The sequence below is a fragment of the Geospiza fortis genome, unplaced genomic scaffold (genome assembly GCF_000277835.1).
Source record: "Geospiza fortis unplaced genomic scaffold, GeoFor_1.0 scaffold16, whole genome shotgun sequence".
Taxonomy (NCBI): domain Eukaryota; kingdom Metazoa; phylum Chordata; class Aves; order Passeriformes; family Thraupidae; genus Geospiza; species Geospiza fortis.
The window spans coordinates 3,457,984-3,477,421 of NW_005054302.1; the positions used below are offsets into that span (position 1 = coordinate 3,457,984).

A 19,438-nucleotide genomic window follows, 5' to 3' on the forward strand; every position below is an offset into this window, starting at 1 on the left:
TTTGCTGTGAGCTAGCCTGCTGGATGGAATAAGGTGTGTAAATCTAGTAACATCATTTTTCTTCTGTCATGCTCAAAGCAGGTACTGATATCCCAGAACTATCTGAACTTGCTATCATTGAAATCCAGGGGATAGACCACTGCTCAAGCTGCTTAGCAGATTCAGTCAGCCTACCTGTACCCATTGCTCTTTACGCTTTCAAAGAGATGTCTTTACCATCAGTGAGGAAATTTAACCTTCCTTTTAATTTTTTCCTTGAAATCAGGAGAAAAGCACAAAAAAAAATCTGTAACACACTTTTACCATGCACTAGCACATTACTCTGCAAAGAGAAAGGATAAATTATTATATCCATATAAACAAAGTGGAGAAAAGGGAAGGTGCTATTTCAGCTAATATTAAGTATTTGTAATCACAGTGGGAACAAACTTTTTTTCCAATTGTTCCTGCCTGTTTGAACTTGGTGATTGATTTTCTACTAATTGGCAAACAACTGCAAATGATGGGTAGTCTGCATCACTGCCCTGCTTGTTCTGTGGTGGTCTGGATGGTGGCTTCGTGTCAGGGTCTTAGCACGCTAAAGCAGAAGCAGTTTAGTTTTTGCCTGGTTGTTCTAGTGTTGGAGCTACTGATACCACTTGGTAATCAGGGTATGTTGCAGAGCGTCAAAGTGTACAGATTTGTAATTGCAGCTAGTGATGTCCTTATGTCATGGCTGCTTTGAGCTGAAAAATGTGAGTGAGTCAGTAATTTAAGCATAAAATAAAAACTTGTATTTCAAGCTATTTAGCGAGTCATGTGAGAAAACTTTGCATTGTTTCTTTAAAAACATGTATTCTGATCGGAAGCATTGTTCTAAAGTCAGACTTGAGGGTTTTTTCGTAGTAGTTCTTTTTTTTTTTAACCAGCTTAATTCTTTTCATATGGAATTTTTAATGTTGGAGTTAATACTCAATACTAGTCTATACTGTTTTGTTTTTTAGTATTAGATCAAATCTGTATTTCCTTTTACAAAAAAAAATTATTTGTGTGAATACCTTGCACAGAAATTTGAAATTTGAATTGTGAAATATTTGAGCTAATTAGAAATACTTCTAGTATATAAGTGACAAAGTTGCACTTTCACTAGAGTAGTTTAAATCGTGGTGCTGGTTTTCACTGGCTAAATGCTTTTTGTCATATATGTTGTTTGACAGAGCTGACTGTAAATGAGAAATAGTCCACTTGAAATAAATAATTTCTTTAAAATGGGAATACTTTTACTTAGCAAATGATCAGCAATATGCTGGTCTGCTGTGCTTATGCAGCTTTATTGCATAGTGGAAGAGAAAACCTGTGTATTATCACAAAGCCACTATGTTTGATCTGTCTGGAACTTATTTAGCAAGTAAGAATGTTAATTTAGTGTTTACTGACTAAGATAACTAGTTGTCTGGGGGGGTCAAGGTACTGACTTCAGAGGCATTTCTGAACAAAGATGTTGCAGTTGGTGGGTGGATGGCACTGGTCTCAGCTGTTGTATGAGCTTGCATAAATAGTATCATCTCCACTTTAATCTTTCGGGTGTTCAGAGGTAGTGTGCATATTTCTGTTTAACCCCTGGACACTTGCTGGCATGCATGACCCTTTAACAATTCCTATCTCTCTGTCCATCCCTGGCACCTTGGCTCCAAACAGTCTGGGAGGATAGCCAGTAATTTTGGAGCTTTTTGTAAAGAACGTCTCTTTAACAAAAAGTCTTTTCATTTCAGCAGTATTCACTTTCTATTGTGCTTGTTACAGCAGCGTAGGGCACAAGTCTGAAGTACAACTTGCATCTCTGCTGTGCAGTACTTGCTCCCCTTTGTGTGCAAGGATCAGTTAAAAGATATTAAAACTGGTGATGATGGTTTCCGGACTTTGGCATCAGGAAAAAAATCTTTTTTGGTAAATTTCAGAAAACAGCAACAAAGGCTGGAGCCATGTGTTTCATACAGAAAGTTGACTTTTAAGTAAATGTTTTAGATAAACATTTCATTTACCTTATATTAAATTTTGAGAATGAAAAAGATACTTAAAACCTTTAGTCTTCATGAATCTGTTTCTCTAAAATTAGCATGCCTTTTTTTCACCAATTTTTGTGTCACTTCAGAGACATAATTTTAATAGAGTAGCTTTAAGGGTTTTTTCTGAGGCTTGTCAATGTGGTGCTTTGGAGGGAGGTATCCAAGACCTTTCAAGTATCAAAGCTTTCTGTGAATTCCTCTCCAATTTTTTAATGGGGAGAGAGGGAAAAGATGTAGTAGACATTGTTATTGCAGGTGTTGTTTTTGTCAAACTTGTATCGCTTTTGGTGCTATGAAGTTAATCCTGATAAAATACCAACATGGTAAGTGTTGCAAATGCAAAGAAGGGCCAAAACAAACTTCAAAGGGACCTGAACTCTTACATCAATAGAAATAAGTAGACAGTGAATCTTCCCTGAAACTAATACCTGAAAAGGTCTGTGCACAGGGAGACGAAGTAAATGGCAAGGCTGGGAAATAGTTTGCAGTAAGTTGATTTCATTTGTCATGATGATTACACAGATGCCAGCTTTTATATTGCTCAAATACTCAAATTTCTTTTTTAAGGATGGAGCCCTGATGATTCCAGAAATGGTTCATCCAAGGATCTATTTTTCTGAAAGTTTGACTTGTTCTGGTTTGTTTTAGAAGGAACTGAAGTAGTAGTTGCATTAAAATGCTAATAGAAAAATGAAGGACACTGTAGGTGCTATTGCGTTACTGGACATCTTTTAGTTATGTTATTCCCCCTTATGTTTTTTATAGCAAACTTTGGCCTGTTCCATTCTAACGGCGTTGTTGAGCGAGTTCTCAAGTTCAAGTAAAACCAGCAACATTGGACTAAGCATGGAGTTCCATGGTAACTGTAAACGTATATTTCAGGTAAACTAGTTCTGTATTGATATATGCTACCTCTCTTTGTAAAATTTAAACATGTGGAAGCAAAAATACTTTGTTGTGCCAAGTGCAGTCAGGTACACTGTGTCCCTAAAAGTATTTAATAGGGAAAATACTGCAAATAATGCACATACTGGCTGCTTCAGGAAAATTTATAATGTATTTTTAAAAAACTTGTATCAAAAAGGTGCAACCCCTCTGTGCCCATTTTATGAATGTAGAGCTGCAGATCTTTATGCCATTGGACTCTTTAATTCCTTGGCTACCAATTGCAAACAAAACGAATACTCTGTGGAACAATGATAGTCTTAAATATAGCTTTGGTTTAAAGCCAAGGAGAGCTATGTATGTATTTAAAAATATTATTGCAGATGGTGTAGTCTGGTTGTCTCAGATGTATTGTTTGGCCAGTCAGAAATGTTTATGTGAAGGCATTGCTTTAAACTGACTGTTGTGGAACAACTTACCAACTTTTTTTCATGCCAAAGACCTACTCTTTTCTCCACTACTTATTAAAAACATATTAGTTTTTTATCTTTTAATGACTAGTATTTATGTGAGGATTTTTTTCATAGTTTTTGCAAATGTAATCAATTAATTTTGACAAAAGGGGGATTCTCACTGGCAATTTCAGAGTATTTCCTGTATTTTAATGAAAACAGGGTGAAACTGGAAATTTTTCTACTCTCTGGAAAAGTATTTCTTGTTGATCAACATTTCATTAATGACTGAGATACTGAATGTACTGTGTTCATCCTGACTGTAGGAGGATGATCTGCGGCAGATCTTCATGCTCACAGTAGAGGTACTTCAGGAATTCAGCAGACGTGAAAACCTCAATGCTCAGATGTCTTCAGTGTTTCAGCGTTATCTTGCACTAGCCAATCAGGTCTTAAGCTGGAACTTCCTTCCTCCAAGTTATATCCTTTTCATGTCAGGCCCTTTGTTTCCCTTGACTTGGGTCACTTCTTGGGTGAGGAGTAAGGTCTTTGCAAGGAGAGTAAAACATAGAACTTAGAAGCTGTGTGTTTAGTCATTGATTTATGTTTTCTTCTGTTAGTGCTTTTTGTCTCCACCATGCTTGCTAAGAGAGGCTTACCTACAGAAGCTGCTGTTGGTCTTCATTAAAGTTTAAAAGTGTGTTACATAGAAGAGAAAACACACAGAGCACCCACCTTTTACAGGTTTATGGTCTGTCTGGTTGGTACAGGGAACAGGAAATGTGCAATATGCTACTTCAGTGTAGAACCATATGGTGAAGAGTCTAAGCCCTGTTCAATTTTTATGCAGAGATCTGATCTGTTCTACTTTTCTCCCTTAGAGAAGAGGTAGGGACAGGCAAATGCCCCATCATGCAGGAATATGCATGTTTGTGCAGATGAACCAACTCCCCATAAAAGAACATGGTATATAGTAGAGCATGGAATATCTTCAGCCTGAAAAAAAGTATTTGGTAGCTGAGAAAAGAAAGGTCAATTTCATTTTACGCAGGTGCCATTGCTTCCATTTTGATATTTTTGTGGTATCTACTGTTCATTAGTCTAGAGAAAGGTGGAGTTGGAAAGTAGAGGAGGGAATGGGAATAAGAAAGAGAAAGGCTCTTAGTCAAGGAGAGAAGGAAAAAGATACAAAAATGCTCAGTTCAAAAAACAAGCGAGACAAATATTGTAGAAATACTCAATCACACTCTGTATTCAATAGAGGTTTTAGACAGCATGTGTAGTAAATCATTATAGCACCTGTTTTAATAGCCAGACTACCTTTAAGAAGCTCAGCAAACTTTTAAGCTGGTTTATAAACTTTTTTCTTAAAACTTCTGAAATTGCTACCAAGTTATAGATGCTGCAGGAATCTTGATGTTGCTGTCAAATCCACTGTGAAGGATTTTATTTACTTTCCTGGTGTGGCAGTCAGAAGGTGATACCTGTGTGCTTTTGTTTTCTTTTAGTCTGTTCATTATGCAGCAGGCAGCAAAAGTAAATTTATTGGAAACTGGATATTCCTTGGTTCACATCTGTAAAGCAGAATGCCGGTTATATTGGGTTTAAGAAAGGTTCATGGATTAAAGTAAATATCCCACTTCTATTCATCCCTGAAGTGATTTGGCAGGGATTCAGAGAAGAATTTAGCACATGAGCCTATAAAATGGAGACTGTAGTCAAATTATTGCACCTTCTAAAAGTCTTTGGAAGTGGATTTGGGAATTTAAATAGAAAGGAAATGTTCTTATATTGTGCAGTGGTGGTTCCCTCTGAATTTTAGTCTGGCTCTGCGCAAACTTCTGATGCAGTCCTAAATACAGAATCATAGAATGATAAGGGGTTGGAAGGGATCTTAAATATTATCCATTTCCAACCCCACTGCCATAGGAAGGGACACCTTCCACTAGACCAGGCTGCTCAGAGCCCATCCAACCTGGCCTTGAACACTTCCAGGGTTGGGGTATCCACAGCTTCTCTGGCCAACCTGTTCCATTGTCTCACCATCCTCACAGGAAGGAATTTCTTCCTAATATCTAACTTGAATTTCCTCTCAGTCTGTGCCCATTACTCCTTGTCCTAACACTGCAGTTCCTGAGAAGGAATCTCTCTCCAGCTTCCCTGTAGACCCTCTTCAGACCCGGGAAGGTTGCTACAAGATCTCCACACAACCTTCTCTTCTGCAGGCTCAACAGCCCCAACTTTCTCAGCCTGTCTCCATAGGGCAGGTGCTCCAGTCTCCTGTCAACTGCATGGCCTCCTCTGGACTTACTCCATCAATTCCATGTCCTTCTTATGTTGGGGACACCAGAACTGTAGTCAGTACTCCAGGTGAGTTCTCACAGGAAAAGAATAGAGGGAGAAATCTCCTCCTTCAACCTTTTGATGCAGCACAGAATGCAGTTGTCTGAGCACACTGTTGGCTCATGTTGAGTTTTTCATCAGCCATCACCCCTGGCTCCTTCTCTGCAGTGCTGCTCTTAATCACTTCTAACCCCTTGTGTGTCTGGGATGTTGGTATAGTTCAAAAGTGAAGGCTGTAGTTCTTCATGAACTCCTTTGTCCTTGGCTAAGGTTTGCGCTGGTGGAGCCAGATAGAGAGACAGACACATGCAACATGTGGAGCCTTGGAATTCCAGATTTCCTTTATACATCTATATAATATCAAGTGATTTAAGTGCTAGTAAATAAATGTTACTAGAAATACCAAAGCAAGCCATACTACTGCTAAGATTAATCATATTTTCTGCTATTTGGCCTACTTTAGATTCTACAGCTCTTAAACAAGTTCTGGCCATTTCTGGATATCAGATGGACCTAAATGCTCTTAATGGATCATTTTCAAATATTTTTGTAATTTCTGATCCACTGATACCGTGTTTTTGTTTTCTACTATTGGATGTTTCATTTTGCTGAAAGAATTACAGCACTAGCTTGGGTCTTCTTTATTTATATATATCAACCTGTGTTCACAGAAGTTGGAACATCCTCAGTCATCTCTTAGAAAAATTGGTATTAGCTACCAAAGATTCAGTAACTCTTGGGGTTTACAGTGCCATGTTGATTGTATTGTGGCATAAATCTGTTTTCCTTAAGATGACCTCTTTAACTGTTGATTGTTAGCGCATGGGCAGTGAAACTTAGCTTGGCTGTAGTTCCTAAATAGATAGCACATTACATAAGAATGTAAGAATTGCTGTGTTGATTGATTGGTTAGAGTCCTTTTGGTGTCCTCTTTCCAAATCTTGACAGTACATATGCTGAAGCAATGGACATAAATTTAATACCTGAAGCATGGAGTAAAATGATCCATTGTATTCTCAGGTATATCTTTTTTCCTGTAGTTGGTATTTCCCCTGGCAAGATAGTATTGATTCTCAGTATTTCCTGCAGCATCACAGAAATCTGCAGTACATTTATGTACTATTTAGCAAGATTCTTGTATCTCCAAAAAAGCATAAATGTGCATCAACTGTAAGGTGGCTCTTGCAAAGTGGCACGTTATTCAAATCCCCAGGTTGTTAGAATTGAATCAAAACATAGCACTTCTCAAGAATTCTGTCCTGTTATAGGACAACTTTATAAATGTTGCATTGTTAAATGCAGTTTTGGACAGTGTTGCCACCAATTGTAAGAAAAGTTGTGGTGAGTCTGCATTGTGTGTTGCTACCATGAAAGATACATTCTGGAATACCCCCCTCATTAGAGCAACAAAGGAAGAAACTCTACCTAATTTCAAGTTGGAACTCAGTATTTTTAAATTATCTTGGGATGTAGTGCCTGCAGTAGGAAGGACAAGGCACAGTGACCTAGGCGGCCTCCCTTCAGTCATGTCCAGTTTCTCCTATTTCATTTTCCAGCAATCATCTATTGTTATTTTTATCTGCCACCTTGAGATATTAGTTTACCTGGTGTTTGTGGAGGCTTCAGAGATAGTATCTTGTGGCATGTTGGCTTCTGCACAGTTTCTTTTTTCAGTACTGTTACAGTATTGTTAAATATTATTTACTTGTATGGAACTAGTTTTAACGGCATCTTTTCTTAAATGAATGTTTCAACTAATTAAGGAAGGACAGATGATCAGTACTAAGAAGTACCCCCTCTCCTTTACAAAAGTCCCCTTCAAGAATGTGACGTGACTTTTAGTACATTGTGAGTACCCAAATTCTCCATTTAAGAAGCTGAGTGTTGTTGGGCTTTTATACACCTTGGCATGGACATACACATCCTGTGAAGTCAGGATGTAAATATAATTTCTGTAATTTTTTTCCAGAGATATTTCTCTTGTTGACTTTGAGATTTTTCTGTTCCTGGCAGCCATATTCTAATGGACTTTGGCTGAATGTCCTCAAGTGTAAAAGTTCTTGAACAGAACATAAGAATTGTGTGCAGCTGTCTCCCATCTACAGAAAGGTATCTATTATCTGTCATTAGGAGCTGTCATAAAAGTACTTATCCCTTATTCTTCAATGTATGGATTACAGTACATGAATAAAGAGATACTTGAGCTTTAGTTCTTGTTTTGGATTTAGTGCCTGTACTTGCTTGGAGGCAAGCTGGCAAATTTTCAAGAATAAGAGATTTAAAATGCAGGTTATGTAGACCTAGTGGTTTGCACTCTACTAATACACATCATTGCTGTTCCATTGGAATTGTTGGTGCCATGGCAGTTGCATGAACTGACTGAAGCTTTTGTCTGATCTGAACATCTTTGTGTTCATTGGCCACACAGTTAATATCTCTGTTTTGAAAATGTCTTTTAAACTTCAAGCCAGAATGAGACACCTGTCTGGGAGGCTCTGTGAACCATATAGTTCTGCAGACTTCTAAGAGTTGAACTCAGTCCAACCCAGATTGGTAGCATCTGTTGTGCATAATGGAAGTGCATGAAAATGATACAGAAAACTCAAGGCTGATTTTGAGGAATGGTTCAAGTTGGCATTGCTGCTGAAAAAGCATCCTGCCTTATCACCTCCCGTGAACATGATGCTGAGCAGGGAACCACCTGGCTATAAATGTGGTGAAGTTTTGTCAGCAGGTTTTGGCCCCGCATTTGATTTGTTGCACAGCTACAGAAATGATTCTACCTGTACCAAGGAGTGACAACATTGATTTCTTCAGCACCATGGCTGCTTTCCATAGGCCTTGTGTTTGTTAGCAGCCTGGAATTATCCTGAATTTACCGTAGCAGTCTGTTCTTATCTGAAAAATGAAGCATACGGGCACTGTCCTGTCTATTTATTGGGATATAGAGCAAAATTCAATGTAACTGAAACAGCTGTGTTTAAGAGCTGCATTTTACTTTTATTAGACTTTAATCACCTACCGCTTCTAGGTGCAAACTGACCTGGCTTTGAAATCCCTGATGGTTAGAAATTATTTCTAGGACACTGTGTTTTCTTGTTAATCCTTTCTAGCAGCTTTTTAAGACAGCATTGTGCAAACCCAAGAAGATTGAAAGATCCCCTGAATTCTGTCATCATTGCACTAAACATATTTGTATTGATGTTGAACTTTTAAACAATCTTTCATAATTTCTGTTTTCCTGAATGAATTCCATAATCAGTTCACAGTATAGGAACATCTTAACAACATTAATATCAGAAGAGGAGAAGAGACTAGGAATGACCCTTTGGGAAGGGGAGCTGGTATTCTGTTTTCTTGCCCCAGTGTTTTACAAGTTTCCAGTTTTGCAGTGATGGTTATGGCACCCTGGATGGCAGCTGGGGTGTGGTGGAAAGGTGTGACTCCTGAGCCACATCTGTGTGGCAGCCACATGTGCATGGGTGCTTTATGTGCCAGGTAGGCTGGAAGTGATCAGCTTGCATATCATAAGCTGCACAACTATAGCAGCAGAATGTACCAAGAACTGCAGAATCCACATGGGTGGTCATGAGCCTTGGAGCTGGCATGGCTCTGGAATCAGCCAGGTTTAAAATTAGCTCGGGTGTTCCTGCACTTCCTACTCCTGTTCCTGCAATCTGAGTCCAGTGTCTCCAACACAAAGTATTGTTTCATTCTCGTGACTGTTAAGAATACTTGTGTTTAATATTTAAGCATATGCTCCTCGTCCTGGTTGCTGGATTTATTTTCTGAGAGTATAAGGTATGGAAAGGTCTGTGAAGTATTTCTCCATAGGGGGCAGCAAGCCTCTGCAGCAGTTTTAGGCGGTTTCTCCTTGGACTCATCCTATGTGCTTGGTTCACTAGCTAGAAAGCCAGAGAAGGTCTTAAAAAATCAGATAAAATCAGTATTTAACATAACAGTGGAGGGCAGGTACTTTTCTAATGCAGTTTTTTATTTTTAAAATGCAAGTCTATGACTGGCACAAAGTCTAGAAATATTTCAAACAACAAAAGTAAAGTGATTAAAATTACTTTTAGTAAAGATATTCAGACCTTAGCACTCCAGGAGTTTTCCCTCCGTTTCTGAGATGTTTCACTTCTGTGCACAAACTTGCAAATGGGGCTCTAGTAGAAGAAATCTCAGCTTTGTTTTTTGAGTTCCAGCATACTATTTTGTGGAAGAACAAGCCTTGCCTCTCTTGGGAAAAAGATTGTGGGATTCATTCTCAGATACTAGAATTTGTTGAAGTACTGAAATAAAATATTGTAATCCCTCATGACTGCCTTAGGATATGAAATATTTTAATATTCATCTACACCTATCAGTCCCTTCATGAGACAGGCTAGTGAGTGAGAGGAAAACTACACATTTGTTGGGGGATTTTTTTCATGATTTTCATGTTCCTCCAAGAAGCACATAAAACCTCAAACTTTTTTTTTCTAAATTAGTTTTTAAGTTAAAAAATTATTACTTTGAAAAAACTACTGTTATTTCTCCGTCTCATGAAACAAAACGAAGCATAGAGCTAATGTCTACGTGCATAAATTGAGTCAAAGATAAAAGAAAATCTCTTTTAACATTATGGTCTTCTTGTCTTCCTTTCTAGGCAGTAATAGCCAGCATATCGACCTTATAATCCATTAAGGTGTCTAATTATGTTTTTATGATTTTATGATTTTTCATGGAGTTCAGTTCACATCACTGAATAATCTGATTCATGCAGAAGTTTCAAGTCTCTGAAGGAATCAGTGTCCTAAGCCTCGCAAAATGGTTGAAACATTGACATGCTTCTCGTAGCTGTTTGTTAGCCTGGATTTCCATATAATTCAAAGTGAATTTTATTAAAAGTTTATCATTCCTCAGTAGACCTGGGAATGTTAGAAACATTGGTATTATTACCAGAAGTGGTTTACGATTGTTTTTCATTCTGGAAACAAAAAAATCCTCAAACTCTCCAGAATGTCATAGTAGACTAATCTATGCTTATCATTTATCTATGTTGTAAGTCTAAATCATAAGCTTGAGTGCTTAGAAAAAAAAAAGTGTTTTGCTCATTCTGTACTTTTTGTTTCTTTGTAAGTCCTGACAAGTAAGTTAATTTTGGATAATGAAGAGTGCATTTGTCCTGTGTACACCCATGTACAAGGTAATTTAGTGCCATTTTTTTCAGGTTTGGCATAACTACACTGCTGTTACTAAGACCAAACTGTAGCACTACTTAAGCTGGAGTACTTTGTGGCAGTAAGCATCTCCACAGCCAGCTTCTGCTAATGCTTGCATACATGTAATACGTGCTGGAAAATGGCTGCAAGATCTCCATGATAGATGGAGTCATAATTTGTAATGTTCAGTGAACAGGGATTTTACCCTCAAATCTCCTATTGTCAGATGTGTCATCAGTCCATTAGCATGAGAAACAAGACTAAAAATAACAGGATAAGGCCTCTACATAGTGAATCTTGTTAAAATAGTGACAGCAAACTAGTGCTTCTTTCATTCCATGTGAAAGGCATTTTGTAGCTTGTTCCCTCTGTAGAATCAACCTAGCAAAGAGTAAAATTTTCACAGACTGATAATGTGTTTATAATTGTCTTCTGATAAAAAATCCAAGCCAGTAGCTTATTGGAGAGTCACAGCAAAGGACATTATTGTAAGTAAGCAATTTCAAAATACCATTTTGACTAAGACATTCTAAATGGAAAGGAAAAAATGCACAGCCTTATTTGCCAGATAAAATTAGTTTTAATTTAGAATATTACTCCTGATAAAGGATGCTTGCATGTGATAATTTCATGCACATATAATTTTTTTTTTTAGTGGGTAGAACCAAAGCATATTTGATCAATTAAACTACATCAGTGTTTCAGATGGAAGTAAAGTAGGAAATTCTGTGGCACTTAGTTTTTCCCCATCTGAAGAAATGCAGATCTGGTTAGTTCAACATACATTGATAATCTTGAAAATTGTGAATCTGCTTTTATTTTGCACTAATGTGAAAACCCCTGATTGTTCTTATGCAGTATAATGTGCTGACAGCAGTCCTGGACACATAGCACTGGTAAGATCCAGTTGGTACTGTACTCTGGGAAAAGTCCCTTTATTTGGAATGTCGTTTGCACAGTGGTGTTAGGAATTTTGTTTTGTGGCAGAACTCAGAAGACAAGTATAAATAAACTGAAATTGTGCATCCTGCTTTGTGATACAATTTTTCATATTAAACTACTTACTTGCTTTAAATATTCTTTCCCTTAAAACACATCAAAACTTAAAGGGTTTTCTGTTTTTAATGATACCATTGTAAAATTTATTTCATTCTAGACATAGAAATAGTTTCTTATACACATTTTGTAGTGCCGGATTACTTACACTACAAAAGGTAATGCTGTTCATCACCAGTAAGTAAATTATGTACAGCTGAACGTGCTGTTACTTACTCTGACGGTTGGGTTAGAAAGGGATCAAAGAGGATAATGTAGGGTTTAAGAAAGACAAATAAAACATTAGTAGTTGCTAAGTTAAAGCAGTTTTACTACTTGAAATGGATGGTGTCACAAAGACAAGTACTTCCAAAAATTTTTGATTAAAACTGTTGTGTGATCAGACTGACAAATAATTGAACCTGTTTGTTTAAATGTTTTCTCTCATGTCTCTGTTTTTTCTGTACTAGAATATTGGCAGAATTTTGTAAATTAAATTATGCCAAAATACATGGTGAGAGCTGAAATGGGTGCAGCAAAATTGTGTCTTTACAGCGTGCACATTTTTCATGAGTGTCTCTTACAAACGTGTTGAATACGACAATGCCTTGTCCTGACTTGTGCTTTTGTTCTTCTCAGTGTGATTAGAAAATGTAGATTCATGCAGGGCTAACATATCTGCATTGTGTGACACATATCTGGCTATTTAGAAAAATAGGATATATATTTCAATGAGCTATCTTTAGCTATGGTAAGACCTTTTTAAAAGCTGCCAGGAAAATTTTTTAGAAAATGATTTCCTATTTTGCATAAATTTTAACACCTGTTAATTGCGGTTGCTTTTTTCCCTTCTCGCAGTGTCACATTAGACACCCTGGTTATCAAAGTGATCGTATCGCTATGGTATGTCTCATAATTATGATCAAACTGTTATCTAACATTCCTGGAGCATTCTTTTTTTCAATACTTAATACCTTTTATTCCTTGGCCTCATGCATGAATTATGCTGTGTATGTGAAGAGGCTTAAAGTTTGTTTCCATTACATTCTTTCTGAATGGATCCTGTTGTATCTAGGATTTTTTTAAAGCCAAGTAGGAATGTTATTGTTGACCTTGACACCAGATAACTGGGCAGACATTATATAGCTATGTTTGAATCCTCACAAAATGTGATGCTAAAGCCAACAGAATCCTGGCGTGAGACCCTCCTGGACAGCAGAGTTATGGAGCTTTTCTTTACAGTAAGTTTCTTTCTTCAACTTTCATAGTCCAGACCACAGGGAAAGCAGCTCCTTCCTGTTCTAAAACTGTGTTGTCGGACTCTTCCTTTTGCATCAGGTAGGATTGATTCTGTTCACTTCAGCTTGCTTATCTAAGCAGACAGAAGTATTGCCTTTATCCTAGGGTGCTGAATTTGTATTTTGCCTATTAATTGCTTTAAATTGGTGACCACTACCAGTAGAAAAAAGTTTATAGTCATCTCAACTTTTATACTTCTAATACTTCTGGACATGTACTCATTAGACAAAAGCAAGCACGATGAGCAATAGTAGAGTAGTGAATGTTTCAGATAAGGTGTAACGGCTCTTAGAAAATATCAAATGAGCAGTGTGTGGTTGCTGGTATTAAAGCATTTGCTCAACAGAACAGCTGAAAATAAGTAATGTAATTGCAGTTTTCTAGCTACTTTAAGCATACAGAATTCTGCATCTCTTCCCTCAGCACAAAGGAAATCCACAAAGTTTAAAGTAGAGGAAGTTAGAAGTAAAGAAGAGGTAGTGTTGGGAAAGGGGGATGTAGTACTCAATTTCTGTAATGTAAAAGCCCCATAATGTTAAAAATTGATAGAATTGTGTTGTTTTTGTAACTGTTGGGAGAGGTTTGTAATCATTGCTCAGTTAAGACTTACTGCAGCAGCAACATATATTGGCTTATAAATTCATTTGCTATGCAATTTGACTTAGGTTACATCTCTTGGGATCTGAGAATTCAGCATTCTCAGGCTTTTTTTCATTTTTGCAAAGCAGAGAAATGTGCTCAAAACTTGGACAAAGTTGTTATAAGACAACATAAATGTAACTCTCAAGTGCTGCTTGACAGTATGTGTTTGGATATACGTCCTTACTTGGTAGGATTTTTGATAAACTTAATTTTTTTTTTTTTTAATTTTTTTACTGCAAGTTTATCCAGCAGTTTTGAAAAGGTGAAAAAAATCACTTGCAGGACTCTCAGCAGCTACACACAATCTGAACAGCTGTCTAGACTATCCAGACAGTTGCTACTGTCAGCTGTGAACTTCCACATGCAAATAACTTTTTGGCTTACATGTTAACCCTTCTTCTATGTTTAATAGTATGAAGTTGTCAGAGTTGCATATCTGTTTCCTTGATTGGTTTACAATTACTTATTTGTGATTTTTAAAAATTAATAATATGCAGATTTGCTTTAATATATTTGCATTTTACTTGATAGTAGCCAAGGCTTGCCTGTATTTTATTATTTTTGAGTGAATGCTAGCCAGGGCAGTATGCTGTCATGCTGTCAGTTTTGGTTTTAGATTCCTGATTTGCAGTGGTTGAGACTTGCAGTAGTAGTTTGCTGTTTGAGGTAATGTAAGTAAATTGTAGTAATTTTTATTCATTTATCTGATCTGAGAAATTTTAATAACCTTGCAAAAGTTGGCAGGATTGCTCTGTTAGAGCGAGAGCCTTCATTTCTAATCTCAGCCTCATGTGGGACATATATTAGGAGGGGTATTTCTGTTGCAGGGTTTATTTCTCCTGCTAGTTTGATCTTTCAGGGATTAACTGTGCAGCTAATCCAGCTAGTTATGAGTTGGGTGAATTTGCAACTGTAACACCACAGAAAAGTGGTTAGTATTTTAACTGTTCTTTTTGGTATAATATTGCTGAAATAATTTAGCTAAATTTCACTTTTGTGTGAAAAAGCTTCTTTATATTCTTTTGTTTATTTATTCAATAAATCTTCTGTGCAAAAAGAGGCATGAGCCTAAAAAAATTCTTTAAATCCCTACTTGACTGATTAAAATAAGTATGTGAGAATATGTTTACTGAAGTAGTAAGATTCAAATCTAGAAAGTCTCAACAACAGAAATAATGACATAACAGTTTGCACGAATGCAGGAAGATTACTGTTGGCCTTGTATAATATAAGGGTGTTGCCAAGGAAGTGATGCATTCATTTTTGTATATGTCTTCAGTGTTTACCTCTGCTGAAGAAGCATCTATATAATCTTGATTGAACTTGTTGACTAACTTTAGCAAGACTCTATAAGAGCCTAGGCATAGTTAGCATAATAGAGATGACTGTCATTATTGCTGTTTTTAGAAGGAGCGGCATGTCGGACTGGCTGGCATCTGTTTCGCTCTTTAAGACATAACATTCAATAGACAGTTCAATTTTCAACATGTAGGTGAGCCTTAACTAAATGTTAGTTTCAGTGAGTTAATTCAAGGCTTGAGATTGTGTGAGCTGAGTCACTATCTTGATGTTTGCCATGGTTTAGGGAGTTGCAGAAACTCTTGTGTTTCAGACTGAGTGGAAGTTATAGTAAGCTTTTTTTGGTGTGTGCTCTTTTGGATTGAGAGCCATGTGACTGTTGTAAGAACACCCTGTTTTCATGTATTATTAACTACCTCACTTCCTGAAAGGTACATCGAAAAATCAGAGAAGATACAGATATGGCCCAAGATTCATTACAGTGCCTGGCACAGCTGGCGTCTTTGCACGGGCCAGTCTTTCCTGATGAAGGTTCTCAAGTTGATTACCTGGCACACTTCATTGAGGGATTACTGAATACTATCAATGGGTATGTATGCCTACTCTCTAAATTTAGATGGCATCTTTTAATCTTTAGTTTGGACTGTAGCATATCTGTGTGGAGAAGTGGTATGGCTTGCTTGTTTCTGGATGCAATTTGTGCTTACTTTTTGGATTGCTTAAATTGAGAAAGGGCAGATTAAAATAGGTGGTGCTTATTATGAAATAGTTTTATTGAAAATGTATCAACAAAACCAATTCCCTTTTAGCAATTCTCTTAACGGCAAAAAACTGCTATTTCTATCTATAGAATTGAAATAGAAGACTCTGAAGCAGTGGGAATTTCCAGTATTATCAGCAATCTGATAACTGTATTTCCTCGCAATATTTTAACGGCCATTCCAAATGAACTTTTCTCTTCATTTGTTAACTGCCTCGCACACCTCACCTGTTCTTTTGGAAGAAGTGCTGCCTTGGAAGAAGTGGTAAGTAGCTGCTCTCAAAAAAGTGGGTAGCCTTTTTCACTTCTATTTGTGATAAGCATACGTGACTTGAGAGTTTGGCTATTTTGTTAATAACTGTTGTCAATTCAGTGGTTTTGTCCTAGATATTTCTGAAATCACATACAAGAGGATTTTCTTTTTATTTCACACAATGTAATGAACATAAATACACAGTGTATGCATCTTTCCGACTTCATTTTGATTTAAAGTGCATCTTAATTTTTTAAGTGAATGGATTAATTTAAAATATTCAAGTCTGAAAGTATTGCTGACTTGCTGTTGTAGATAACGAACAAGCTGCAATCCTGAAAGTTTAAAATGACTACATGAACATATGGACAGACTGAAACTTAAGTGCTGCCTAGAGTTCTGAGTAAGGAGTTTCTGTTTTAAGTGAGTGTAGCCATTAAGATCTGTTGTTAACATCAAACATCTAAGCTGTTGAGATCATACCTTCATTGCTGAAACAGTTCAAATTATATTTGTGCGTACAAATAAGAGGATTTTTTTCTTTCAAATTTTGGTTGTAACATTAAAGAGCAGTTGGCATCACCCAAGTGTTCTGCTCCTAAAAGTTGCATTAAAAATAAAAAATACCAAGGACACATAGTTTAAGAAAAATAACATAAGAATTAAAGTGAATAATCTTGCACTTCAGCTATTTATGTACAGTGGCTATAGATTTAAAATGAGACTATCAAGATACTAAACAAGATTTCCCCACTATCATGAGAAAGGATGATTTTCTTTGTTTTGACAGTTTGGTGTAGTGACAGAATGAGTTTGAAAATAATTATAGCAGTATTTGGTTACAAAGTTGATGGATGTGTTTCTTTACGAGAGAGTGCAGGTGTATTAATTAGCATTCATTGCAGAGCATTAGATCATGTCTTTGCTGCAAAGTTAAAATGTATTATATTTGGCCCAGTGCTCACTTAAAATTTTCATTTTTTCATTTCTTAATCAGAAAATCATGTTTAAATTTAAAATAAAACTCCTTTGCAAACTTCACTGGTCAAAATTTGTGTGCTTTTGAGATTTTCTAGTAGAATATTGAATACTTATTCCAGTGTTCACTGGTACATTTAGAAATGCTCCTGAAGCCTTTATAAGGTTCATCAAAACCATAGACAGCTATCCTTTAAATTCAAAGGAACTAAAGGGATGTTGCTTCCTCAGTTAGCACCTTGTTACTTGAGAACTGGAATATGCAATCATGTTTAATGAAAATAGTGCTCAACAGGATGCCATTTAAAACAATCTCTCAGCAAGGGCTTACACTAGCTTGTACCACTGTCTGGTGAAATAATACCATGTGCTGTGCCTATAGAAGTACTACTTTGCATCCCTGAAAACAATCTTTTGGCTTAGGTATGTCCTGGCCATGGCTAATGTGTTCCCCAAGTTTCTTTTAGAATGCATGCAGTGATGCTTTCTGTGAGCTCATGTGCTGTTAGTGAAGAGTATGAACAGGATGTTGGATAAAAAGTCAAATAAAAATGTCATCAAAGGCTTCTTTTTCTCAAAATATTAATGTACTCTTCCTGTTTCATGATACGTTTTCAAATATCATGTGATAGTAGAGATCATTCTGAATTTGGTCCCCTCTGCTGTACTTCCAGCTCTTTGCAGCTTGTTGTTGCTGAACAAACTTTTGAAATGTTTCTACTTCAAAGGGTCAGCAAACTAGGAAGGAAGAAGGACCAAATTTCTTTTTGTTTCATGGAGAGGAAATTAAGAGGAATTAAGCATCTTTGCTTTACATTTACTGGGTTTGTCTTGCTTCTCTTGAAGATCTGAATTTTGATCCATCAGAATGATTCAGCTCCCAGTCTACAGCATGGCACTTTGCCTGTATGACATCTTTGGTAGCCCAGCAGTAGCTAATCTGAAATAAGAATTGGGGTGTTTTAGTAAGGTTTCTTCAGGACCACATTGGTTCAATGTGGATAAAATCTTTCTACTGTTTGGACATTTATTTTATGGAGGCACTTATTAGTCCTAGATTTCTTATGAGACTATCTCTTAAGTGTTGAATAATTTTTCTTCATGGCATTAAATTTTTTATTACCTTTTCAAATAAATGAATTGGCTATGTTTGAGGGTATTTTGTTCTTCATAAAAACATGTCTATTTGTTTATTAAAACAAATTATTGAAAATTAAAAGTCATATATGTAAGTTATAGATGTAAATATATTACATACATGTCAAAATACTTCAGGACTGAATGACTGTCACTAAATTCATGTGTCTTTAGCTAAGTTTTAAAAAGGCATGTTGTGGTGTCCTTCCTAAATTTATGACTTAAATTAGTGTTGAATACAATTTTGCCTCTCTCCTTGTCGCCTTCAGGTTTCGTTTTCACAATTGCGTCAGTATGTCCCATATTTTAACTTCTGCAAATATGACAACTTTGCAGTTACAAAAGGATGCTGTGAAGCTATCTTGGAACACTTCCAATGTGATATCAGTTTTTCCTCTTAATCAGTCATCCAGCCAGTGTTTTCTTTTCCTTGCCTGTTCATCCAGCTGTGTTTGTATCTTCACTGGAAGTCAGAAATTCTTGTGTCTGGAGCATAATTAAGATCTTAATATCTCTTTATTTCATAATTGAGCCATTTTACTAACCTTTGCTATCTCAGGGTAACTTCTGTGAGCCATCCTGTTGGTTAAAACTTGAGAAGACAACATCTTAGTAGGATGTTTATCTGTACAGTCACACTGAAGTTTTTGAAGTTGGATGTATTTACAAACATTCAATATTTGCATCAAAACAAAACGTCAAGAGTTACATTAAAATACTTTTTAAAAGAAATGGCCACTTTGCTTTTTGGATTCTTTAATTTGCCTGCAACCCTGGATTTTGTTTTTGAGAGAAGTTATTTCCTTTGGCAACTTACGTACTATGTAGAAGCACATGAATAATTAAGAAGAGGCAGCATCAGTTGAAATGCGCTAAGTAATTAAAGCTGCAGGCTTATTCTGTTCTAATTCATTGAGTTTTGGTTTGTTCATAGAATGAGAAGTTGGGATTCATCATCAAAACTGGCTACCTGTAATAAGGTTTCTTGAACACTTGTAATCTTGCAGTGATTTCCCCTGGAATCATCGTTTTTTTCTCTCTATTTCAGAGATGATGGAATACCTATAAATCTATATGCAACATCAGATGAAGAGAAATAGCTAAAC

General features: G+C 36.5%; 1 protein-coding gene across 1 annotated transcript in view; it reads left to right on the forward strand.

Annotated features, from left to right (window-relative positions):
• Window positions 1-19,438, forward strand: part of XPO4 (exportin 4) — a 52,316-nt gene that overhangs the window by 12,656 nt on the left and 20,222 nt on the right. The window contains exons 4-8 of the mRNA XM_005417690.2: window positions 2,811-2,927; window positions 3,709-3,862; window positions 13,093-13,205; window positions 15,636-15,793; window positions 16,055-16,229. Coding sequence (XP_005417747.1) covers window positions 2,811-2,927; window positions 3,709-3,862; window positions 13,093-13,205; window positions 15,636-15,793; window positions 16,055-16,229 — 717 coding nt within the window. The remainder of the gene's footprint in view (window positions 1-2,810; window positions 2,928-3,708; window positions 3,863-13,092; window positions 13,206-15,635; window positions 15,794-16,054; window positions 16,230-19,438) is intronic.